This window comes from Lacerta agilis, chromosome 10 (assembly GCF_009819535.1).
Source record: "Lacerta agilis isolate rLacAgi1 chromosome 10, rLacAgi1.pri, whole genome shotgun sequence".
Lineage (NCBI taxonomy): Eukaryota > Metazoa > Chordata > Lepidosauria > Squamata > Lacertidae > Lacerta > Lacerta agilis.
In genome coordinates, this window is record NC_046321.1 from 14,542,795 (window position 1) to 14,569,873 (window position 27,079).

General features: G+C 46.2%; 1 protein-coding gene across 2 annotated transcripts in view; it reads left to right on the plus strand.

The window, feature by feature from the left end:
* RERG (RAS like estrogen regulated growth inhibitor) overlaps window positions 1-27,079 on the plus strand; it is a 96,395-nt gene that overhangs the window by 731 nt on the left and 68,585 nt on the right. For both annotated transcript variants that reach the window (XM_033162523.1, XM_033162524.1), the window contains exon 2: window positions 14,668-14,846. In XM_033162523.1, coding sequence (XP_033018414.1) covers window positions 14,786-14,846 — 61 coding nt within the window. In that variant the 5' untranslated portion in view covers window positions 14,668-14,785. The remainder of the gene's footprint in view (window positions 1-14,667; window positions 14,847-27,079) is intronic.

A 27,079-nucleotide genomic window follows, 5' to 3' on the forward strand; every position in this document is an offset into this window, starting at 1 on the left:
GAACCCTGCTCTCCCAGGTCCTGGTCCGGCACTCTCACTATTATGTCTGCTCAGAAGTACGTTCATTGGGACTTACTCCCAGGGAGGAGGGCAGGATTGCAGCCGCTGAGGAGACAGGTGCAGGAAGGTGGGGTGGGGTGGGTGTATATTTTGAAGCTTTTCACTCCTCTCCAGGGTAGAAGAGGTTGAGGGAAGGAGTTGCAGAGAGGTTGGCGGCTTCTGCTGTTTCGCTAAAAACGTCTCCTGGCTCCTTTAAAGGATGTTAGATTTATGGGGGTAGAATCTTTCGAGGCTCTGAGGAAGTGGGCAGACGTCCACCAAAGCTGGTGCTTCTGTTGTACAATAAAACGGCTCTGTATTCTCTCCAGCCACACACCCACAAATCTGGGATTCAGCAAAGGATCTGTTACCTGCGTGGCTTATTCACAAAGCAGAGCCACCTGGGCTGTTTAGGAATCCTGGCTTCTCATTCTTAGGAACTTTTTCCACCCACCAAGGCAATGTTGGGCTGCTAGGACTGGAGAGACTGGGAGCCCCTCCAGACTGTGGTTTTGGGGGGGGGGGGTGTGATGCAATGATAGCGGTGGATTTTGGTACTTACTTTCTTTTTTTCAATTGCATTTATATAACAGCGTTTTCTCCAAGGAACCTCCAATGTGGTTCTCCTCACTCTTCATTTTATTATCACAACAACCCTGCAAGGTAGGTTCGGGGTTGAAAGACTGGGACTGGCTCAAGGTCACCCAGCAAGCTTCGTGGCTGAGTGTGGATTTGAACCCTGGTCTCCCAGGTCCTGATCCAGCACTCAGAGCACCAACTGGACCGTCCAAACTTCAGTCCAGTTCTTCTGCGACGCTTCTCCGGTGTCACCTCATTATTGCTATAGAGGCGACGAAAGTGTTAACAAAAGCCGGACAAAAACCAAAGGAACGGTTATGGTCTTTAAAAGTTGTGGAAATTCTGCAGGAAGTTACGGGACATGCACTGATTTGGGAATGAAACAGTGTGTCTGCCCCAAAACTTTCGCAGGTGCAAACAATACTGATTGTGGGTTTGCGTATGACTACCCTGATACTATGAGTGCAAATCATTATGGATGAACAATAAAAAAGGCTGATCTTGGAAGGGCTCTGAGGTTCAGATCCTGTACTGCAGCTCCACGAGTCACTGGGTGACGTTAAACTAGTCCCCCTCTCTCTCAACATACCACCTACACTGCAGGGTTGTGACTTTAAAAAGGAGAACTAGGTATGCTGCCCTGAACTCTTTGGTGGGTTATAAATGAATGATGAAGGTACTCTGCATATGTTCAGAGGCACAGTTTTCTTTTCTTTTTCTTAAAAGAAGTTCACGTGATATGTTGCCACCGCCAAAATCTAGGCCAAAGCTTAATTCACTTTGCTTGGGAGCAAGGCTGCTCAGAAGTCCTACACTATCACTGCATGCCTAGGCCAAATTTAGATATTTGGGGATCAGCTGTGGCTATCTCAATGCTCTGAGAAAGGCACTCTGTACATGTTTGGAGGGCATGGACCTCCATCCTTAATTCATGTATTTTCAGGGTGATCTTAGTGGCACAGAAAACATGTTTTATTTAGAGCTCAATAATCTGAACTACCAGTATTCCAAGCTTTGGCAAATCACCCTTCAGGGCCGGGGGGGGGGGCGGACCTTACATAAGCTAAAAGTGTCTGGGGACCAAAATGCTAGAGACCATTTGGTAGCTCAGGAGCTACCAAAGAGCTATGCTAGTGTGTCAATTTGGTACAGCTCAATGTTACTTTTTGTCGTCTTCTTTTTTTAAATAAAAACTTGTAATTGTTTTGATTTAGACCATGGAACGCTTTGTAATTATAGACCAAACATCCATTCCCTCTTGGTATGCCTTATTATGGGCTCGGTAAATCTCAAAACTGTATCCTATACTTTTGTTTACTGGCAATTGTGACAACTTTCCCTTTAAACAATTTAACTTTTCTTTCATTTCTTTTCCTTTTTTTTTTTAAAAAAATACTTGCTTGTTATCAAAATAAAGTAAATGGAGCAGCATGCTATTTTTTGTTTTTTAGGGGGAAAAATCGGTCCTGCCTTATTTTCAAAAAAAGGAACTCAAGGGGGACAAGAATCACAGTACAGTTTTTGAAAATAGTATATCATGCCCACCTTTTAGGCAAAGTTTTTGTTCCAAAATAAGCCCTGAACAGCAGCAGCACTTTCTAGTTTTACACCTGTTGCTTTTTTAATAGTCTCCTATCAAGTTCCACAAGTTGTTCATGCGTGCATTTCTTTTGTCTCTGAGGTTAGCAATTGTTGGGGCAGATTTATACCTGGGGTTGCCAGTTGTTGACTCTTACTGTACTTTCTGGGTGATCAGAAGCACTTTCATCAGGACACCTTGTCACTGCTGCGTTTCTCTGGCGTCCTGACTGTGTCCAAGAAACAAAGCTGAACAGTACCCAAGACAGGAAATAGATGCATATGCCTGCTTTGTTTTCATGTGGCTTTTAAAAATAGCTTTGCAAGGATGAATGAAAGTTCCTGCTTTGTTTAATTTAGCATGAAAACGTTAGTCTCTGGAATAGGATACTTTACTCTAAACCTAAAAGATGTACCACAATATTATCTGTTACTAGAACAGTTCCAAGACATCAGAAGAGCTGCCAGCTTTTGACATTCACAGAGCTCCTTGTCAGATTTTTTTCTGTTACTTTTGCAAAGCTCAAGAACCTTTCCTTCGCACCTTTTGCTAACGTCACGTTACCAACTTCTCTGCCTCTTTTTTTGTCATCTCCTTGCAAATATTATCAGTGTTCAGGTGTCTTTGACTCTTGTCCAGGCACACAAAAGGTTTTAGAAATCCACAAGATGCAATGAATAATAGAGAGGCAGTCTTCTGTATGGGATGGAAGGCGTGGAATATAATATGTGTTCTTTGCGGTGGATCTCCGCGACATGCGATAGGCATAAGGAAAGCTTTGCTAGATCAGACCAAAGGGCTATGTCGCCTAGCATCCTGTCCCCACAGTGAAACAACCAGATTCCTGTGGGAAGCCCACAAGGAGGACATAACAGCTCTTCCCCCTCTTCTGATTCCCAACAACTGGTCTTCAGGGGCACGCCGTCTCTAATACTTAAGGTAACACTGATCGCTCTCTGACTATTAACTATTGATAGCCGGCAACTTGGATGGCGTTAAAAGGGGATTAGTGTTCTCAATGCTACCAACATGAGTCTGAGCAAACTGCGGGAGGCAGTGGAAGACAGGAGTGCCTGGCGTGCTCTGGTCCATGGGGTCACAAAGAGTCGGACACGACTAAACAACAACAAAGCCAAATCAATAGAAAACAAAAGCTATCATCACATCTTATGGAAGTGAAGGTCATAGCTTTAACTGTGGGCTCGTCCACACTTCCGCTTGCCCCGCCGGAAAACTTGTTATTTGCCGCTGAATTGGAACAAGCGTAAAAGCGGATTGACATCTGTTCCAATTGAGCGATAGACGGCAGATTTTCCTGGGGAAAGTGGTGGGTCTAACAAAAAGTCTCTCATACCCATGCCTAGAAAGCACAGGGCAAGTGGAAAACCTCGGTTTCTAGGCCCAGGACAAGCAAAAGTATGGATGAGTCCATGTGCCAAGTGCAGGAATATAACCACCACCACCACCCCGTCCATTCAGCTTCATTGGCTGACCCTGGGTTCCAGTATTTTGAGAGAGGCCTACCAACTTTTCCCCTCCCCACCGTGTACACTTTGTATTCCTCTGTCGCATTCTCCCTTGCTCACCGTTTTTCTAGCCCCAAAGGCTCCAAATGTTGTAATCTTTCTTCACAGGGGAGTTGCGCTGTCTCCTTGATTATTTTGCTTGCTCTTTTCTCAACCCTTTTGCAGCTCTACCTCACCCTTTTTGAGGTGAGGAGACCAGAGCCGTTCATGGCATTGCAAGCGTGGTCGCACCACAGATTTGCACGAAGGAATTATGATAATTGGCAGCTTTATTTTCAATCCCTTTTGTGATGACCCATGACGACATAGAAGTTTCCTTTTTCACACCTTTCACACTTTGGGGTGACGTTTTCGGAGAGTAGAGTGTTGGTTTGTTTTTACTTTATCTTTCTAAACGGCCTTTGGGCCTACTGAGGCCTTCGGTAGATTATTATTTTTTGCCAGTATTATAAACACCCCTGAGCCAACAAGATAGCTCTGGGAACAAAGTTGTGATGAAAGAGCTCCAAAGGCACCAGCTGCAATCCAGAACAGAATTAAGCATGCTTAAACCAAATGATTTCAGTGAGCTGAACTTGTTGGATGGCGGTCACCATGTTGTCTGACTGCAAAGTCCTGGATCCTGGAATCATAGAGGTGGAAGGGACTATGAGGTTCACCTAGTCAAAACCCCTTTGCAGTGCAGGAATCTTTTACCCAACATGGGGCTCAAACCCTGGACCCCCGAGATTAAGAATCTCATGTTCTACAGACTGAGGTATCCCACCAGAGTGCTAGCTTGGAGAGCCCAACTATGTGCTTCTTACACATTAAAAAATGAAACAAAATAGAAAATTCTTTCCAGTAGCACCTTAGAGACCAACTGAGTTTGTTCTTGGTATGAGCTTTCGTGTGCATGCACACGAAAGCTCATACCAAGAACAAACTCAGTTGGTCTCTAAGGTGCTACTGGAAAGAATTTTCTATTTTGTTTCAACTATGACAGACCAACACGGCTACCCACCTGTAATTAAAAAATGAATTCTAAATTCTGTTCCAAGTTGGATTATTTACTTATTGCCAGCCCAATAAATCAGACAAGAGTAGTGTTAGAAACTTACTTAAAGTGAAACAAGTCAGTGTTTAGTGAAATAACTTGGCACAGAGGAAGAAGAAGAAGAAGAAGAAGAGTTTGGATTTGATATCCCGCTTTATCACTACCCGAAGGAGTCTCAAAGCGGCTAACATTCTCCTTTCCCTTCCTCCCCCACAACAAACACTCTGTGAGGTGAGTGGGGCTGAGAGACTTCAGAGAAGTGTGACTGGCCCAAGGTCACCCAGCAGCTGCATGTGGAGGAGTGGAGACGCGAACCCGGTTCCCCAGATAAGGAGTCTACCGCTCTTAACCACTACACCACACTGGCTCTCTAGAGCACTAAAGTCTGCATTTGTGCAAGAACATTCAAAAGGCCTCGCATTACCTCTCTCTCAAAAAAACAACAACAACCCAGTGGAATCACTTCACATGCCCAGCTGTCAGTCCTCAAGACAAATAATGGTTGCTTGGCCGTATTATGGGTGAAAAGTATCTCAGGACTATAGTTGATCATTAACAGTGCGATGCAGCTGCAAAAGAAAAAGAAGAAAAGAGCCAGTGTGGTTTAGTGGTTAGAGTGCTGGTCTAGGATCTGAGAGATCAGGCTTCAAATCCCCAGTCAGCCATGAAGCCAACTGGGTAGCCAGCAGCTCTCAATGACTGAATAGAATAGCATTTAAAAAATGTAAATTAGAACACAGATGTGGAAACAAGGAGGAAGCTAAGGTTCCCCCCCCTCTCTCTCACTCACACACACACACACACACCTTTGCCTCCTTAGTATAAATGCAGATACAGTATCTCTGAGCATGTGGCATGTTCCTATAGCAATAGCTATCCAACAGCTGTATCTTGGTGGGTAAAACATCTGCTTTGCATGCCAGGAGGTCTCAGATTTGATCCCTAGCATCTCCCAGGAGACTGGGGAGTGGAAGAGATACCTGCCTGGTACCCTGGAAAGCTGATGTCAGTCAATTTGGAGACTAGATGAATCAGTGGGTCCAACTCTGCATACGTTTGTTTCTGTGTTTTCCCACATAACTGATGTCATTTGTAGCCATCTTGTGAAAATAGAGGCTGGTAAAGAATACTCTCTACAGTTGCTTGTCAATTGTTAGCATAGCAAAATAATAATAAGTTTTGTTGCGATGGCTTTAAATGACACTCCAGGCTAGAGTCTTTTTGCAGATATGCTCTGTAACACAACAACAACAACAACAACAACAACAACAACAACAACAACAACTTTTTTATTTGTACCCCGTCCACTCTGGGCATTTTCCGACAAAATATTAAAAGCACACTAAAACCCCAAACATTTAAAACTTCCTTATACGGTACTTCTTTATTCAGATGTCTTCTAAAAGTTATTTATCTGTTTGACATCTGATGGGAGGCTACTACTGAGTAGGCCCTCTGCCTGGTTCCCTGTAACTTCACTTCTCGCAGTGAGGGAACTGCCGGAAGGCCCTCGGAGCTGGACCTCAGGCCGAACGATGGGGGTGAAGACACTCATTCAGGTATTCAGGGTCGAAGCCGTTTCGGGCTTTAAAGGTCAGCATCAACATTTTGGATTGTGCTTGGAAACAGCATCATTGATTACTTAAAACTGCCCCAGTATTATCATGAGCACAAATTATTGTGGATGCACAATAAAAAGGACATCTGGAGGGACGCTTGATTTTGGGCAAAGCGTCTCTGCATAGTTGAAGATTATTTACACCCTCTTCCGAAAATGGCCACACTTTTCCTCACAGTTGTCAGATGCTAAACTGTCATGCTTTTCTGAGGTGGGCAACTGGGAAGGGTGAGGGGGTCTGTGTTGGTCCACTCCACCTTGTAGCATTTCTCACAGAGAACTCCTCCATCAAGCCGATGAGTGAGATGGGATGGGGCAGGGTGGGGAAAGCTTTTCCGAGCCCTATAATAAAACACCTTTTAAAGCCTTGCCTAACCCTGCACTCTGCCCCTGATGCAGAATGCACAAAGGGCTTCTGAACTCTTCAAAGCACAGAGGTTTGTTTAGGGGGGAAATGTTGAGAAGCATACCTTAACCAACTGATGTGGCTTTTATAGTAATTCCTGAGGAACCAATAAAGGGAGTTACAATAGGCTGTGGGAAGCTGACTCCGCCACGGCGTTAATGGGTTTTTCGTACATTCAGAAACGTAAAAACCTGTTTCGGAAGTTAGTTGTCAAGGCCAACTGCTGGCAATAATAATTGCAGCTATCTTGGCTGGCGTGACAATGGGGTGGAAATGGGATTATTTTTTTTTACAGTATTTTGAGCCGCTTATATTGAAGAATGTTCAGACTTTATTCAGCAGTTGTGCGTCCTATGGTATCTATTCACTGATAGCTAATGTTGCCAAACATGACGCTGACATTGTCTGTTATGCAAGCAAGATACTGTAGAACCACTGAAAAGCCCCAAATCAAAACTCCCCTAAATACAGGAAAGCACAGAGTTGCACCCTCAAAAATGGTCTGAATCTGGATTGGCAGATCATTTTTTAAACAAGGGCCATACTTTGAAATGATTAAATGTTGACGGCTAGTAATGGGCTGCTTAACCCTTTCCTCCCAATTGTAAAAGAAGCTTCTGCAGAGTTATTTCCTGATTATGCTCTTTAAAGTATGTTTTAAGACAAACTGTTTTGTGCTTCTGTTTTTCTGTTGTTGTTTTTTTGTTTTTTTTTAAGTGACCAGCCATTGTGCGTAATGAGGCATGGGCTCTGCTCTGCTCAAGCTGTGATGCCCCCACACAGGAGGGATTGCTAAAGATAGCTTTGACTGTGTTGTCCTCAAATGTGATTGAAGAGCAGAAGGGAGGTGAGGGTGACGCTTGGAGCCAGGGAGGGAGGGGGCTGAAACAAGCTACAAGAACCAAATGGAGGGACTGGTTGTCAATTTTTACCCTATGGGCTCCATACCATGGGTTGCTGGAAGCTGCGCTCCTCCATCTGCTTTGCTGCACAACTTCTTTTTCCTGAAACTCAGCTGCACAGGAATCGGCAGAAGATGCATGTGTTGTACTACCAGTGGCTTCTGCTGTTGTACCAAAGCTTGAGTTGGTTGTGGTGCTGATGCAAAATGAATTGATCCATTAAGGCCACATTGGGGCCTTGGCACTGGATCTGTATTCCCTGCTTCATGCAACAGCACATTGGATTGTACTGTTCAGTATGTTAGTTCTAAAAAAAGAATTTTTTGGGGGGGAGTGTACAGGAATAATGCAGAGGTCACTCCAGATGCATTGTGTTGTTGATGCGCAGGCCTAAATTTTGCCCATTAGCGTTAACCTAAATTATGTGTCCTTGTGTCTTTATCCTCCTGGGGCTGACTTGGGGGTCTTGAAGCGCAGCCAGTTGCTGGGAATCACAAGTGAGTTGTGGCATTTCTTGGATCCTGCTTTTGGACTTCCACCGGGTATCTGGTTGGCTAGTGTGAGAACCAGATGCTGGGATAGATGGGCCTTTGGCCTGATCCAGCAGAGCTCTTATCATGAAGTTATGTGGAAAGGTAGTGTCACGGCAACCTTGCCTTTGGTGTTGCGGTGGGATAACAGCCGGCTCGTTTCTCGCTTTTGAAAGCATTTTATTGTCCTTACTAATTACAGAGCTATAATTCACGTCTACACTCCATTAAAACAAACATCCTAACTGCTATCTTCCGTTACGCGCCTTTTCCAACACAATAACCCCTTGGTGCTCCGGAAGTGACGCGTGAATCTCTTCTTCCCGCTTTTGCTCCCCTCCCCCTGTTTATTACTGACATCAGCACTCCCCCTTTCTTCTGGCGATACCTCTAAGAGATTGCTGTCATCATCGTCGGACGTGTCTGTTGAGATTAATGGGCCCGGTTCTCGATACCTCGCCCCCTCCCCCTGCCTGTCTGTTTTGCTGCTTTCCCTCACTGATCCTCCTCCCACGCTCCTCTCCCGATCCAGGCTTGTCTCCGTGACATCCACTCCCTCCTCCAAGCCCCCTTCCTCCCCGGAGTCGCTGGACTCAAGCGGATGGTGTATGATCGTGCTAACATTCTCCACTTCCCCGTTCCCATGCTGCCACTGTTCCGTGCGCGGTGGAGTGACAAACCCCAGGAAGTCTGTGTCCTCATTTTCATCCGACTCAAACACTGTCTTCCACTGTTCCGTCGTAAAGGGTGCGAATGACACTACCTCGTCCACCTCCTCCTCTGACCAGTCTGGATGGGGTTCCTCTGCCTCCTCCCCTCCTCTGGACCCTTGGTCCCCCATGCCCTCCTCCTGATGTCCCTGCCAACATTCATACCCCGGTGGGGCTGGCTTTTGTGGGTATAACGCATGGAATTCAGCCTTGAGGTATTCCTCCTGAATATTATCATGGCGCATCCATGTGTTGTTCTCGGGGTCCTCCCCTTCCCAGGCTACCAAGTATTCCACCTGCCCCTCCCTCCACCGGGAATCGAGGATCTCAGTGGCCTCATTGCCTGCCCCCACTTCCTCCACTGAAGGCCCTGTTGTCACCCCCCCTTCCCCTTGATAAGGGTGCCCTTCCCTGTATGGTGTTAACAGCGCTCTGTGAAACACGGGGTGAATTCTCATGTCCTCAGGCAACCTCAGCTTGAAGGCTACGGGATTGACCTGGCCCACTACCTGGAAAGGTCCCAAACGTCTGTGCTCTAACTTCCTGCACCTGCTTCTGGTGGGCAGCCCCCTGGAGGACAACCACACCCTGTCCCCCACCCTGATGGCCTCCCCCTCCCTCCGATGCTGATCCGAAGCCCTCTTATAGGCTTCTTTGGCCCTGTCCAGCGTGCTCTTGAGTTGCTCGTGCAGTTGGAGCATCTCCTCCGCAAAATTTTCTGCCGCTGGCACACTCGGGCCCCGATCCTCTCCCCTCGGGAACGACTTCGGATGTCCTCCATAGTTCGCAAGAAAGGGTGTCATCCCTGTGGAAACATTAACTGAGTTATTATAGGCAAATTCCGCTAAAGCTAGGAACTTTGGCCAGTCCGTCTGTCGTCGGCTAACGTAGCAACGTAGGTACTGCTGCAGTATAGCATTGGCCCTCTCTGCCTGCCCATTCGTTTGCGGGTGCCTGGCCGTCGACAAGTTGAGTTCCACACCCACGAGCTCCATGAGCTTGCGCCAGAACCACGACGTAAATTGGCGGCCTCTGTCGCTCACGACCCTCGATGGTACTCCATGCAGCTTGAAAACGTTGTCTACAAACAACCTGGCTGTCTCCTCTGCCAACACCGCCCTGGGACAAGCCACAAAATGGCACATCTTGGTGAGCATGTCCACTACGATTAACACTGCCGTTTTGCCCTTCGACGCCGGCAGATCTGTCAGGAAGTCAATGGACACCATCTCCCATGGCCTCCCCGGGGTGGGCATGGGATGCAACAGTCCGGCAGGGGGTCTATTGTCACTTTTGACCCGTTGACACAAATCACAAGCTTGCACGTAGCCTTTGACGTCCTCCTGCACCCCTGGCCACCAGAAATCCCTGGTGACCAACTGCAAGGTCTTTTGCTGTCCCGGGTGCCCTGCCGAAGGGCTATCGTGCAGTTGCTTGAGAACCTTAGCCCTCAAGTGATCGCCCGGAACATATAATGCTCCCTTGTAGAACAACAGTTCATCCTTGGCTACGAAGCCGTCTTCCACCCCTGTACCTTGTTGAAGGTCTTTGAATTTCTGCTGCGCAAACGCATCTTCCCTAGTTAGACGTCGTATGAGAGACTCTTGATCCCTGGCTCCAGCGCACTGCCATCGGCTGGGTGGCATCACATGTCTCTCCTCCGGCACTCCCTCGTCCTCTAGGTACTGCGGCTTGCGAGACAAGGCGTCCGCCCTCGCATTCTTGTCCCCCGGGACATAATGGATCCTGAAATCAAAGTCGGCAAAAAATTCCGCCCATCTGAGCTGTCTCTGGTTGAGCACTCTGGCTGTTCTCCAGTACTCCAGATTCTTGTGATCCGTGTAGATCTGGATCTGATGGCGGGCTCCGATAAGGAAATGCCTCCATTTTTTGAGCGCCGCTACAATGGCCAACAGCTCCTTATCCCAGATGGTGTAGTTGCGTTCCGATTTGCTGAGTTTTCTTGAGAAAAACGCACAAGGTCTCCAGTCGCCTGCTGCATCCTGTTGCAGCAGTACCGCTCCTACCGCCCTGTCCGACGCATCAGTTTCCATGCGTATGGGCCGCTCCGCGTCGAGGTGCAGCAGCTGTTCCTCTGAGGCGAATACCTTGCGTAACTGCTCAAACGCCTCCTGCGCCTCTGGAGTCCACTGAAACTTCTTCTTAGTACTCAACGTGTCGGTTATTGGGCTAGTGAGCTGCGCAAAATTCCTGATGAACTTGCGGTAGAAATTGCTGAACCCAATGAAGCGTTGTACATCTTTTCTGGTCTTGGGTGTTTTCCAATCCAACACTGCCTTTACCTTCTCCCCGTCCATTGCCAGACCTTTGTCCGACACCCTGTACCCCAGAAAGTCCACTTGCCGCACATGAAATTGGCATTTCTCCAGCTTCGCATACAGTTGATGCTGTTTCAACTTCTGCAACACCTGTCTCACATGCTGCTCATGCTGCTTCTCATTTTCCGAATAAACCAAGATATCGTCCAAGAAACATACACAGCTCCGGTACAACAAGGGACCCAGCACATGGTGCATAAAGGCTTGAAAGGTGTGTGAGCCCGCCTGGAGGCCAAAAGGCATCACTGTATATTCGTAGGTGCCAAACGGGGTAAACATAGCTGTTTTCCACTCATCTCCTTCTCTGATCCTTATGAGGTTGTAAGCTCCTCGTAAGTCCAACTTCGTGAAAATCTTCCCCTTACGCACTGCCGCCAACAAGTCGTCGATCCCGGGCATCGGAAAGGCGGTCGGTTTCGTTCGCGAGTTTAAGATCCTGTAGTCGCAAATAAGGCGTTTTTGTGCCGTATTTTTCTTGTCCACGAAAAAAATCGGACTTCCTCCCACCGCTTTAGATTCTCGAATGAATCCCCTTTCCAAGTTCAGTGTGAGGAATTCCTTCAGCTCCTGCAACTCCTGCTCCGACATAGAATACAACTTTCCTGCAGGCAACTTTGCCCCCGGCAGCAACTCAATTTGACAATCATACGGCCTATGGGGGGGCAGTCTGTTGGCTTCCTTTTCACTGAACACTTCCTTGAAATCTTCATACTGTGGTGGAATTCCCCTGGAGTCTTCCAACCGTACCGTGGCGATCCTCCCCTCCGTCTCCGACGTTTCCACCTCCATCAGGCAATTCTCCGTGCAATGCGAAGATCCGAAGGTGAGCGACCTCTGGTGCCAGGCAACGACCGGATCGTGAAGATCTAACCAGCTCATGCCCAATATGATTGGCGCTCCGGACAAGTGTGTGACATTGAAAGCAATCACTTCCTGATGCCTCGAGACGCTCATCCTCATGGGCGGTGTCCGATGTCTCACTTGGCCCCCCAGCAGCTCTCTCCCATCAATTGTGGTCACCACCAGGGGAAAATCCAAAGGCAGTAAATGGATCTGGTGGGCCTTGGCGAAGCTTTCGGACATGAAAGAGGCTGAGCTGCCCGAATCTAGTAGAGCTTCTACCTCTAGGGGGTACCCGTTTGGCAATTCCAGCCGTACCATCAGCACAATTCCCGGCCTGGGCTCCCTTGGAGTCACTGCACTCGGCTGTTGTGGGGGGTTTACTTGCGTGCCGCCTGGTCGGTCTGCTCCTCTCTTTTTTCCAACCAGGCGTTTGGCGTCTCCCTGCTCCTGTGCTTCCCCACTCGCCTCCTGCCCCGCAGCCGCTGCCATCCCTTGCCACACTCGCTTCTGCGAACAATTACGGGCTAGGTGTCCCGTCCTGTCACACACAAAGCATTTGCGCGTCTCCTTCTCCCCCTTGCTTAGCAGCTCCCTGCGAGGTTTCTCTTTGAGGCTTTCTCTTGTGTCCCAACGACCGATTTCCATTGGCTCTTCGGGGGGCAGATGCTGCCTGTTTCCCTGAACCGGCTGAACACCCTGGGAAGGCCTCCTGTAAGCATGGAATGTCTTACTGCCCGGTACATTTCGCCCTTCCCATTCCCTTAGTTCCTGCCGAACCCCCACTTGCAGAGCCAGTTTGATATAAGCATCCGTATCCTTGGGTTTCGGTCCCCTGCTTATTTCATCCAAAATTTCCGGGTTCAGCCCCTGCTGAAAGAACGCTTCAGTTTGTGGGGCTAAAATCTCCCATCCCAGTCTATGACAGAGAAGGGTAAATTTAGCCACATAATCTCTCATTGTCCCTTTCCCTTGTCTGAGACTCATGAGTTCCTGCTTTGTTATCTCTTGATCAATGTCACTTGTGTAATGAGCCGCCATGGCATCCAAAAAATCCTGGAGATTCCCAAGCGCTGGGTTGTTACTTGCCAAAAGTGGGCATACCCATTCTCTCGCTGACCCCGTCATGTGTGAAATAATAAAGGCTACCTTCTCAGCATCAGTCTCAAAGTCTCTCCCTCTCACCCTCAGGGCATAATCAACCTCAGTCCTGAACCCCAAATATCCCCTGGGGTCCCCATCAAACTTACTCACTGATGCCAGCTGTTGCCTCTGAGTCACCACTGCTGTGGCTCCTCCTCCACCGGTCTTGCGAGCCTCATCAAGCCTAATTTGAAGATCTCGTAAATCTTCCTCCAGTTTGGCAACTCGAAGCTCAGAACGCTTATTTATCTCTTCCAAATCATCAGCTCTGGCTTCTCCTTCCTGCCGAACTTTCAAAATTGCTTCCTTGGCTTGAATCTCCCAGCTGGCCCTCGCAGCTTTCAGCTTCTCTTCGACCCCTTCCATGTCTCCTTTCCAACAGTCCCACAGCAACGCAGTGGAGTTAGGATGTGTTGTCACGGCAACCTTGCCTTTGGTGTTGCGGTGGGATAACAGCCGGCTCGTTTCTCGCTTTTGAAAGCATTTTATTGTCCTTACTAATTACAGAGCTATAATTCACGTCTACACTCCATTAAAACAAACATCCTAACTGCTATCTTCCGTTACGCGCCTTTTCCAACACAATAACCCCTTGGTGCTCCGGAAGTGACGCGTGAATCTCTTCTTCCCGCTTTTGCTCCCCTCCCCCTGTTTATTACTGACATCAGCACTCCCCCTTTCTTCTGGCGATACCTCTAAGAGATTGCTGTCATCATCGTCGGACGTGTCTGTTGAGATTAATGGGCCCGGTTCTCGATACCTCGCCCCCTCCCCCTGCCTGTCTGTTTTGCTGCTTTCCCTCACTGATCCTCCTCCCACGCTCCTCTCCCGATCCAGGCTTGTCTCCGTGACATCCAGCATCTCAGGGAATAGGGTTCTTGCCAAGATTTCCACATGATTTGCACGTCTTTTCTATGCAAGCTTATATATGGGATCATTCAGGAAGGGAGTCAAGTCCATCCATCGCCCCAGCTGTGATCTGAAGAGAGGGGGCTGTAACATGCCATTCTTCTGAACAGAGCCATCATGATGCAGTGGTTTAGAGTGCCAGACTTGTACCTGGGAGACCAGGGGTCAAATGCCCGCTCAGCCATGGAACTCACTGGGTGACTTTAGGCTAGTCACTCTCTCTCAGCCTAGCCTAGGTAAATGTAATACATAATATAAAGAAGTGTAACTTTTGCTCTTTTTCTTCTTTCCCCATGCTTGAAGACAGAGAACCACCCCCTGAGTTTTTAGAAAGGAGATTGGTTCTAGGTTCATGGCTTATCGTTTGAGGGCAGCGTCTGACAAAAAGCTGTCCCTGTGGGTCCTTGAGAGACAAGACACAACTCAATCCTCTGCCGAGACCTTGGCAGTGGCTGGCAGCACCCCTGTTCACCTGCTCATTCTTTCTCTTTGGTGGGTCTTTTTCCACTAGGCCCTGCTTGAAAATCACAATGGCATGGTAAGGCGGAAGAAAGGACTTGGCCATTCAACCTTCGTGCCAGCTTGGTTCAGCCAGTGACGTTTCCGCCAGCCTCCATTTTCTCCCCACCATGGCTAAGAGCGCAGAAGTGAAACTGGCTATCTTTGGCCGAGCCGGAGTGGGAAAGTCAGGTATGTCTGCTTTCTCTTCCATTGCTCCTTATTCTGCTTTGCTTTCTCGTGTTTTTAGGACGTATTTTTGCACATAAACACACAGCTGATCCAGCTAAGACCTCTCACACCTGTAATTCTGTTTTGTTTTTAAGAAGGTTGGAACATTTTAGCCACTTTAGGTGCATTAAATAAACTCCGAAGCACACCGAAAAGGTCACAAGAATTGACCTGAGCCAAGATGTGTGTGAGTTTCTTTTAAAACAGGCATCGCACTGTGGTTGTGTTGGTGACCAAACCCGACCACCCACCATGGTCTCTCTGAGTCTTCTGGAACAGCAAATATGGGCAACGGGAGAAGGTCTCAGGCACCTTCAGGGTCAGTGGACTGTCTTCACCCTTCTGTGGAATAAAAATTTGGCCACCACTAGGACAAACCTGTGTAGGGTAGCTTGGTTTAGTAGCCTTTCCTGGAAGACAGGTGTAAAAACCTCAGTCCACAGGTGTAGAAGCAGTCGCCCAGGCCTGTCTTGGTCTGGTCTTTAGGACTCTTCCCAGGCCACACCCCTCCTGAAGCCACACCCCCTGCCCCAGGCCACACACCCCTCAATGGCCCTGCACTGTGTCCTCCTTGAGCAATTTTTTTTCTTGAATTGCGATAATGCCTCTTGTCTGCCTGGATGGAGAATAAAGAGATGCATATGTAGAAACCTCCTGATTTTACTTCACAGGGGTAAGAGGTACACCTCTGGCCGTGCCCACCTCTGGCCTGCGGCCTCTGGAAGGTTTCCCATGGGAAGGATGTGGCCCTGGAGCTGCAAAAGGCTCCCTCCTCCTGTCATAGAAAGTCAGTGGTAAACAAACGAAACGTTTCATCAGAGGAGGTCAGCATGACTTTTTGGAATGACCCAGCTTTGCCGCAATTTACTTCATTCAAAGCATTAGCGCTTTGGAACGGGGGGCTGTGTGGAGGGGAAAGCTGCCAGCCTGCTGCTTAACCGATTACCTCCTTTATGGTCTCCACTTAAAAATTAGCAGTTTGCCAGTTTTTGTCCTCTGACTGGAAGAATTGTTCAGGTTCAAGCGTATTGAGGGGATGGGTGTGAAAGCAAAACAGTTGCTGCTGCGGAAAACGGTAAATTTGTCAACGCCTGGTTCTGAATGCTAATACTTAGTCTTCATATAGCACATTCCAAGTCCTTCGCAGACATCGTCAGTACAATATCCCTGAGGGGCAGGCCGTGAGGATCCCAATTTTGTAGATAAATGGGAATGAACGACTGAAAGCATAGTTTTGGCTAGCATTTTCAGTCCCACCTTAATTCCAGGGAGCAATGTTGTGAGAGGAGCCTTAGTTCAGTGTCTGCTTTGCTCGCAGGTGGTTCCTGGTTCAATTGTCAGCATCTCCAGGTTGGGCTGGGAGAGACCCCTACCTGAATTTCAGTGTTGGTGTATTGACTACATGCCACTGTTAGTGTAGACCGTGCTGAGCTAGATGTCCCAAGGGTCTAACTCAGTATAAGACAGCTCCAATTGGGCTCTAATTAAAGTGCTGGCACCTGGGGAGGCTGCAAAGTGCAGAACACTGGTGGGATGATTTGTAGAGTAGGAGGAAGGTTAAATACCTGTACCCAAAGCATGAGAATCACTGAAATCTTCTCTCCCCTTTTGCAAATGCAGTTTCGAAATGGATACAAAATGGGGGGGGTGAGGAACTGCTGGATGATTGGGGGGGCATGGCACTAGAAGAAATGCACAAAAAGGGCTGCAGTGACTGGTTCAAGATCACCCAGGAAGCTCTGGGATTGGGTAATTTTTTAAAAACCCAAATCACCCTGCACAAATGCCAACACTTTAGAAACCAGATGCATGTTGTGCTATTTGGTGGTCGTTTATTACATATGCCGAAATACCGGGTTTACAAAATACCTTATTGCCAGTGTTGAATGTCCCAATTATATTTCTGCTCTGAACTTTGTGCTTGGGTATCTCAGTCTCTTCTGGCCACTGGAAACAGTGACATTGTCCTGATGATATGCCCTGCAAGGTCCATGCAAGAGCAACACAGAAAATGAATGATGTAGGCAACAATATATAATACATAAGAAAAACACATGAGAATTCATTGAATACATAAGAATGAATAAGATCACTTTCCTGGCTTCTGGCATAGAGGGGAGGGAGGCATGGTTGTTTGTTTTCGTATTTCTTGTTCAATTTCTATTTTCTGACTTCATGCAGTGCATTTATCACTGAAAAGCTGATAAAAATTCTTAGCATGTCCAGCACTTTAGCCACAACACTATGCTAGCTCAGCCTCTCTGAAGCAGTGATTTCTCAGCCACCACACCATCCTCCTTCTTCTGCTCTGCAGATGGTTTTCTTGGAACAGTGTGGTGCTTGCTTTGCGAAAGGGGAAGTCTCTGGACTCTAGCACAGCCACTGGGTTTTCATCTTGGAGCAGTCTGGCCTTGATGGATGTGCTCAACTCTCAGTTCAAGTAGATAGCTGCCTAATGGATGAGCTTCTCCTTCTCCAGATCTGCGGGGTTTTGCGCCATCAAAGGGAGGCCGCTGTCGAATGGAAAGCTGTCGGGAGGAAAGTCTATCCAGCATTATGACTTATGTGGCTGGGCTTTGCGCTGCCTGCTTTACTCGACAGGGCTGGCCAGACAGCTGGAGTCCCTTGCCAAACAGCGTAATCCAAAAACGTTAGCCAAGATCCCAGAGGAGGAGGCCTTGATCCACTATAAAAAGAAAAGTGCATGCAACAGTAAATAAGATGACCGTGACTGCCAGGAGTCCCTGACAGTTGTTCTATCACTGGTGTGGCCCATAGTTTCTAACCAACAGCCAGACACTAGACTTAAACACTTATGGACTTCCAAAGTTCAGATCTGGCTCCAAGATTTGGGGTCCTCAGTTCATTTGCCCTTGGTGTCATGGACTGGTTGGATGCAGAGGAATGGTGGAAGGCACCAGCTGGGGGACCCCCAAGGCAAGAAGGCTTAGAGCCTGGGGAGTGGTGGTGGGATGATGATGAGTGGTCAGAGTGAGAAGAGGGAGCAGGCAGAGTGAAGGAGGTGTTGGAAGCTGAAGAGGTCATAGGATTTAGTGAGCAGGAAGAGTCTGTGGCCGAGAGAAGTCCAGAATCAAAAAGCTGAAGCAGGAGAGGAGGGAAGCCAAGATGGGTCAGGGAGAGGCATAGGTGTCTCCTCATCCTGCTGCAACAAGCTCCCCTCCCTTCTGGTCTCCCAGAACCAGGAGAGGCATGAAGCGGGAGGAGCAAAGGCAGGCATGCAGGTGCAGTCTCCAATTGCTTGGGGGGAAAACCTCTGGAGAGGAGGAGATATAGATGGCTGTGGAGGGTGGGCACCTTTAGTCTCTGCTTCATGGGGGCAAGACCTACCAGAGATGGGTTGCTCTGCTTATTAGCCCTGACACTCAGCCAAGTCTGTGAAGATCGTGTTTTTGCTAATAAAGAGTGAAATCCAACTTGCTCGGTGTGATTTCCAGCTGGTTCGCTCCTGTCACTTGGGGGGTTCCCTGGTGCTTGCCCATGGTGGCGGCAGCTGTGCTGATTACACTGCACACATTCCCTGGTGATGCTGGCTTATGCCATCCACACCCTGAAGGGTCCTTGCCTTCAGGAAGAAGGCTGGCACTATTAAGCTGATGGCCCCAGTGCTGAGAGTGGCATAATGCCACGCCCTCAGGTAGCCTACCCTGTGTCAAGGACCCAGGAGGGGCCCAGCAGTGGTGCAGATCAGAACTCCAGCCTATGTACACAAACTCCCTGCCCCCACCAGCTTGAATAGCACCCGCCTCACCCTCAAACATAGGCATGGCAGGGAACATAGGAAGCTTACTTCATCTCATCTAATTAAGTATTGCCTGCAATGACCGGAAGCAGCTTTCCTGGCTTTCACACAGGAGATATGGATATGGATATGGTGGGGATTGAACCTGGGACCTTCTGCATGCAAAGCAGATGCTCTGTCACTGAGCCACAGCCCTTCCCCAATCATTGTTGGACTAATTAAGCTGGTGTTGATGGGGAATTTGCACACATGGCCAATTGCACTGGTCAGTTCCCTGCCAACCCCCCAGTCCTTCGCGCCAGCCCAGGAGTGGTGGTAGTGGCAGTATCAGCAGGAGTGGTTTGGGACCTGGCAGGCAGTAGTGGCAATGGGCTTTGCCAGGGCCTCTGGGTTCTAGGGCTTCTCTCAATATATGCTGTATGCTGGCTTTCCAAAGGTGAATATGTGGAATACAAGATGGTAGAACAGTTTAATTCCTTGGGGTGGTACTGCAATAAGTTCCATAGAGTGGACCCACTGAAGAAAAGACCTGAAAAAAGAGACAATGTGCGTACTTTTATAACTTAAGAAAATCTTGTGTGTGTGTGTGTGTGTGTACCCATTGAAATCAGTGAACATTAAGTTTCGGCCATTACTTTCAACAGGTCTGCTCTGAGTAAAACTTACTAGACTGTCACCCTTTGTTCCTTCCCACCTCCCCCAAGATCACACCCACACCCTACATGACTTCCCCAAAGAATCCCAGGAGCGGTGGCTCTGTGACAGTACAAATGTGCTTTGAAGGTGTGGTGACCCAAGAAAGGATGCTTTGAAGAATCTCAGTGCACTCTTAACATTTAACCCAGAAGCATAGGTGCCATTGAAGGAGGTCCCTCCTGCATCTCTGGGTCAGTGATCCTAAGGAGATATTTCTTTTTAGGGTGTATTCGGCAAGCTTTCTTTCCATTTCCAGCGCCTTGATTAAAGGCTTCGTCGCAAAGCTAAAAAGAGGCCGGTGAAACTAGTGCTGGGAAGCCTCAGAAGATAAACCAGGAGAAACAGGCCTGCCAAGTGGTCAGTCTGGAATTTCTGTAGCGTTTTCAAATAACTCGTTTGAAACTTGGTCAGGTTGCAAGCCTTGTTCAGATGCTTGGTAAACCTTTGCTAGCAGTCAGTTAGTCAAGTTTATTGCTTATAGCCAAAGGCTGCTGCAATGTATACAATGTCATTCAATAAAATATATACAAAAACCTAAAACATTTACTTTGTCAAAACATGACCTAATCTGCACAAACCTATTGAAACTCCTTAATATACAAATTGAAACATTACACAATAAAATTTATAAGCTAAAATCACCACGGGGCCACTAATATATTAAAAGTAATATTAAATAATACAATAGACAATTATGTACAAAGTTTAGTGAGAAAGATACAGCTTGGTGTGGATGGGGTCAAATAAATCCATCTCCTTTACAGTTGATAGCTATCTCGGCTTTATAATTTTTTCTCATTTTCCTGGCGGCAGTTGCAAAAAGTGCTACATGCCAGGTCACATAGTTATCTATGTCTGCGAGGAAATAAAGAATAATGTCAGAAGGATTCTGGCCAGGGGACCTTGTCATTATAGGTGTCAAAAGCAGTTCTCTTGCTTCATTATATAAGGGGCAGCATAAGATATAATGCATAAGGTCCTCTAATTCAGGGCACCCCCTAATACAAACACATTCATTTACTGGTATGCCTCTATGCCTCCCATCGTAACTCGGTAAAAGCTTTCCGGAGTTGTACAAAAGTCAATTCATTAGAGTAAAACATATGTTCACGGGCCTCTCTAAGTTTAAAATATAATGGGGTGCGTGTGGATAGGTAAGGTAAAGGTTAAGGGACCCCTGACCATCAGGTCCAGTCGTGTCCGCCTCTGGGGTTGCGGCGCTCATCTCGCTCTATAGGCTGAGGGAGCCAGCGTTTGTCCGCAGACAGCTTCCAAGTCATGTGGCCAGCATGACAAAGCCGCTTCTGGCGAACCAGAGCAGCGCACGGAAACACCGTTTACCTTCCCGCTGGAGCGGTCCCTATTTATCTACTTGCACTTTGACGTGCTTTCGAACTGCTAGGTGGGCAGGAGCTGGGACCGAGCAACGGGAGCTCACCCCGTGGCAGGGATTCCAACTGTCGACCTTCTGATCAGCAAGCCCTAGGCTCTGTGGTTTAACCCACAGCGCCACCTGGGTCCCCATGTGGATAGGTACATGGAGTTTAAGTCGTTTTAAGTAGCCGCTGTCCTTATGGTCAGTTTAATTCCCCCCCCCCCTGAGAATGTAGGGAAAGTTCTTTGAGCTCCGTCACTGAGTGGTCATATTTGCCCATCAGTTGGGCACCATGATGTATCCAGTTTTTTTTTTTTAACAGAATTTATTAGCGTTTTCATAATATAACACAATCCCAAACCCACACCTACAAATACAAAAACAAATACAAATACACATAATGCCAGGATTCTTCTTCTTGTTTGTATACCTTATATAAAAAAAAAATTTCTAGTTCTGAATCTTGACTTTTGACTTCCCCCGCCTTTTCACCTTCGGTTTTGAATCGATATACTACTTTCCTAACATCTTTTCTCTATATATATATAAAAGAAACTTTAACTTTAATTAAAGATAACACCATTATCTTGATCTTTCTATTATAACAAAAATCTTAACCAAATATTCTTATAAAGACTGAACTTATTTCTTCTATCCTTTATCATGCTGCTTTTAACTTAAAATTCAATATCTCCCTACTTGTTTAAAATAAACTTATAATTAACAGACTTCACTCTCCGATTTCAGATACCATGACAGACCATTTGGAATATACATTTAATACTTCAACCCACTCCCCCTCTGTCCATTGTCTTTCTCTGTCTTTCACCAGAACCGGATCTCCAATTCTCTTCTTCTAAATGTCCACAGATCCAGGCAGCATTCACAGCAAACCTTGCATCAGGCTTCAGGGTGTCCATCACTTCTTTTTTGGGCTCCTCCGTTTCTTTGTACCATACTTCTTCTTCTTGTAGAAATCTTAATTCCATGTCCCTTGCCCCCGAGCTCCCACCTCGGGGTCTGGATATTATAAATTTTCCCGTTCCGGGGCTGCCACCCCCAGGAATCGGTTCCTTTTCCCGGAGTTGCCCAGCCATTTCAAACCATCCTTCAAGCACCCCTCCCAGCTCTTTGCCAAGGTTCGATTCCATTGTATAAAACTTTTGAAAAGCCTCCTCTGTGGAAGTTAAGTCCATTTTCTTTAAAATCCCACACAAGACTTGTGTGTTAAATGTTCTGACAGTTAGAACCCTCAGGGGCGGGCTTAGCCTGGGTATAAAACACCCCTCCCAGTGGGCAGTAAGTCAGTTAAGTGTGGGCAGGAGGAGGCAGTTAAGTGCGGGGAGTTAGAGTTGGAGTTGAGCAGTGTGAGTCAAGAGATAGAGCTGGGAGTTTAGAGTCTTAGGTGGATGTTAGCAGAGAGGATAAAGAGATTGTGAAGCGCATTGTTATTGATATTTAGTTTACTATTAGAGGTATTAGGCCGGTAATATTTAGAGGTATTAGGCCGGTATAGGACAACTGTTTTAAGCTTATTGAACAACCTTTTATTTATCAGCAACCACAAGCTTTGTACGCATTAAACATCTTTTTAGTTCACAATATCCTCGTCTGTGGTGAATGAAGTAAGCAGGATCCAGCTAGTAGTCTGAAGGGCTGCTGCTGGGAACTGTTTGTCGTTGGTGCAGCACTCATAGACCGTAAAACGTCCGGGGGTGGGCTGTACAGGGCGAAGGGCCCGCGACATTAAAGTGGTGGCAGCGTCGGGACGAAAGATAAACATAAAGTGGTGGTCACGTTGAAATCAAAGATCTAAAGTGTTGGCAAGCAGTGCCAAGGTACAAGAAAGATTTAAGGGTTACGCATTGTGTGAAGTGTGAGGCTTAAAGAGGATTTAAGCAAACTTCTGTGAGACTCTACAATCTAGTCAGGAAGGGGGATCGCATACACCTGGAAAGGGAGAAGGGGAATTCAGAGAGGAATTACCTGGCCCTAGGGTGTGGTGTGATAGCGCCTAAGACTGTGAGATTGTGAGAGAGTTACGAAGATACTTTGCGTTTGAAACTATTTCAGGCAGAAAGGTTTATAGTGAGAGGTCGGAAAAGTACGCTGGACAAAGTGCACTGAGGTAACTTTAGGCGTGACTTTGGACCTAAACTGTGGAAACTAAGCCTGGAGAAATAGTTTAACTGAAACATCCTTGATTTAAGTACAGAAATAATACCACCAAATAAATAGAAAATGCCACCTAGAAAGACTAAAACAGCTCTTAGGGACTCACAAGTAGAAAGCTCTGAAGAAGAAAATGGGGTTTCCCAGATTGAAGAAACCAGTACTGAAACAGTTAACAAAAATCCTGCTGAGGGGACGAGTTTTAAAGCCTCAGAGGAATTTGAAAAATGGAAACTTGAGAAGGAATTTAATTTGAAAATCGAACTAGCAAAGCTAGATATTGAAAGAGAAAGGGAGGCAATGGCACTGAAAGAGAGAGAATTAAAATTACAAGCTGAAGCAAAAGAGAGAGAATTAAAATTACAAGCTGAAGCAAAAGAGAGAGAATTAAAATTACAAGCTGAAGCAAAAGAGAGAGAATTAAATATTGAGAGAGAGAGAGAAAGGGAGGCAATGGCACTGAAAGAGAGAGAATTAAAGTTCCAAGCTGAGGCAAAAGAGAGAGAACTGAAAGAGAAAGAAATGACCTTAGCTATTGAGAGAGAAAGAGAACGGGAGGAAAGAGAATATTTATTAGAAATGAAAAGACTTGAATTATCAGCTGTAGATAATAGAAACAACAACAATAGTTCCACACAAAATCCTAGCAGGGTGGATTTAAAAAGATTCCCTGACTTCAAAGATAAAGATGACCCTGAAGCATTTATCATTTCTTTTGAGAGGGCTTGCGAAGATTTTGAAGTAAAAGATGAGGAGAAAATGCAAATACTGAGAGCTCGTATTAGTGGAACATTAACAGAGATTTATTCTCAAATGCCATCTGATCAATCTAAAGATTTTGAAGCATTTAAACAGTTGGTTTATGTGAGATTCGGAATTACTGCAGAGCAACTGAGACAAAAGTTTAGAACAATAAAAAAAGTGCGTGAGGAAACATTCGCTCAATTAGGAGCTAAAACTACAAATTATTTAAACAAGTGGCTAGAACAGGAGGGTGCCGATTCTGTGGTAAAAATAAAAGAGGTGATCGCATTGGAACAATTTTATGACACGATTAATAGTCATCTGAAGTATTTAATTAAAGAAAGACGCCCTAAAACCATCCTGGAAGCTGCTAATCTGGCAGATGAAATAAATGAAATCCGAGAACACGCTTATGATGCCCCAAAATATAAGGACAAACAGTGGGAAACAAATAAGTTTAAGAGAATGCAACAGCCCACAAAGTTTACCACAGAAACTGCCAAGAAAATTTTTCCCGCCAATGCAAATGTTCCCCATAACACGCCTATGACAACGGGGGGGACTGAGGGAAAAGTAAATAAATATAGTGAGGGTAAAAGGCCTGAATTAATCTGTTGGCAATGTGGGAAAAAAGGCCATAGACAACTGGACTGTAGAACTGAACTCAGAACTAGGAGTGCAAATACTATCCCTCAGAAGCAGACATATTGTGTCCAAACTGTGGAGACAGAGCCAACTGCCAACATGGTTGCCACGGCAACCGAGGCCCAGTCAGAGGCTGATGAGTTACCAGTGGCCCAAGTTGTGAGGTGCTATATAATTCAACAAGATGACATGCTATTACACAAAACAGGAGAAGAAATTTGGGTGAATGGTAAACAATATAAAGGCTTAAAAGACACAGGGTCTCAGATTAGTATTGTACATCCTGATTTGTTAAAGCCAGAAGACTTTATTAAAGGCAAAACAATCAGTTTAAAAGGAATATCAAAACAGCCAGAAATCTTGCCAGTCGCATTAGTTAATCTGACATATAAACAATGGTCTGGAAAATGGCAAGTAGCAGTTTCACCAGAAATCCCAGCTCCAATGTTAATCGGGTGGGATTTACTTGACCATGTACAGAGTGCATTTGTAATAACTAGGGCACAAAAACTGCGACAGTTACCTCAGGAGGAAAGGCCTGATACAATTGCTGAACTGACACAAGATACAAGTATAATGCCAGTTACAAATAGTCAAGCAGCTAGTTTTGCAGCCAAGCAGAAACTAGATACAGATTTACAGAAATATTTTCAAGCCACAGCCGTGAATACAGTATTAACCCCTGAAAGCCCGGAGCGGTTTATAGTCAACAATGGATTGCTATACAGGGAGATTCTTTTAAAGCCTAATAGAGGGGGTAATGAGATCCACAGGCAACTGATAGTACCTACTGAATTTAGAACCAAGATAATACCACATGCACATGGCAGTATCTTTGGAGGTCACTTGGGAATCACCAGAACCAAACAACGGGTGTCCCAAAATTTCTTTTGGCCTGGGATGGGCAAGCAAATAAAGTTATTTTGTCGAACGTGCCATACTTGCCAATTACAAGGACATGGGCAAGATAAAACAAAAGCACATGAGAGATCTTTTGAGCCAGGACAAGATATTTATTTAATCAGACCAGTAAACGGTGACAAGTTACAACTGACCTGGGAAGGTCCTTTTAAGATCATTTCAAAACTGAATGATGTAAACAATATAATTCAGCATGGTGAAGGGAGGCGGGTAATGCATAAGAATATGATAAACCCAACCCAGTCACTAAACCATGAACCCAATCTAGACTACAGTAGTCACATTGTTGAAAAAGCCTGTGATATTGGTAAAGGAGTGTCTACCTGCAATGTGACCAGTGACCTATCTGTGAGATCAGTTAGAACAACTAGTCAAATTTATGATAAACCATTCATCAGTTGGAGGGATAGAAAGAGAGACGTACTGGAAGTTATAGCTGGCATGGGGTCCCATCGACTTTCTATGAAAGTGAATGTGTTTCCTACACTAGAGATTGTGTGGTGGGAGGATGGGTACCCTGCTGCTCATGCAACACAAATAAATGTCCAAAATGAATGTGGTTACATAGCATCAACAGGGCTACCACGTCAAAGGCATAAAAAAGTAGTCTTCAAATTGCTCGAAGTGGGAACTGATAAATCAATACAGACCAAAGATGAACTGACAACAAGGGAGATTGCTATGAGCAATAAGCAATCAAAGCTTTTTAGCCTACTTTCATTAAATGATCACGCTTGCCTAGAAAGCTTCAGCAAGCTGACTAAAAAAGAAGATATCCGCAAACTTCTGAAAATAGTTCCCAGTGCATTTAAAAGCCAGACAACCAGTTCTTATGCAGCTTATGATGACCTGGAGATGTGTGTACAAGTCTGCGAGCTTAAACATTTAACAGAGATCCTGAAGGAGGGAGAGGTTGAACTAAGAGAGCTTTTGACCCTGAGAAACAAGGACTCTACCCAGCTTGGGATCCACAATCGTTACAGACGCCTCGAGTGCAGAGATCGGAATGGGACGGTGTCATCTGGCCGGGGAAGACAGCTTACATTCCATCACGTTTGGCAGAGAAAAGACTGGTGCCCCGAGAAAGATACTTCTTGCGACGGTTAAGGACGATAAGGAGCGTGAAAGGATCCTAAACATCATCGCAGACGCCTTATAAAGAAGACCCAAAGACAAAGGTTAATGGACAGTTACGGTTTTTCCTGCAATAAAGACCTTATGCTGCATGAACTATTGTATATAATGTTCACAACTATATGTACTTTTACTGAAGATGTAATATTATGCCATAGTTAGGTAATGTAGGTAAGAGTTATAAAATGTTTGTTTATGTAATGTCTATAGTGATGTTTAAAATGTTGTTTGTATCAGAGGGATACTTTGGCTAGTAACTCCTCTGATACAAACCTAAAAAGGAGGGAGGTATGTGGAGAACTAGCCTCATGCCAGGTAGGGGTTAAATGTTCTGACAGTTAGAACCCTCAGGGGCGGGCTTAGCCTGGGTATAAAACACCCCTCCCAGTGGGCAGTAAGTCAGTTAAGTGTGGGCAGGAGGAGGCAGTTAAGTGCGGGGAGTTAGAGTTGGAGTTGAGCAGTGTGAGTCAAGAGATAGAGCTGGGAGTTTAGAGTCTTAGGTGGATGTTAGCAGAGAGGATAAAGAGATTGTGAAGCGCATTGTTATTGATATTTAGTTTACTATTAGAGGTATTAGGCCGGTAATATTTAGAGGTATTAGGCCGGTATAGGACAACTGTTTTAAGCTTATTGAACAACCTTTTATTTATCAGCAACCACAAGCTTTATACGCATTAAACATCTTTTTAGTTCACAATATCCTCGTCTGTGGTGAATGAAGTAAGCAGGATCCAGCTAGTAGTCTGA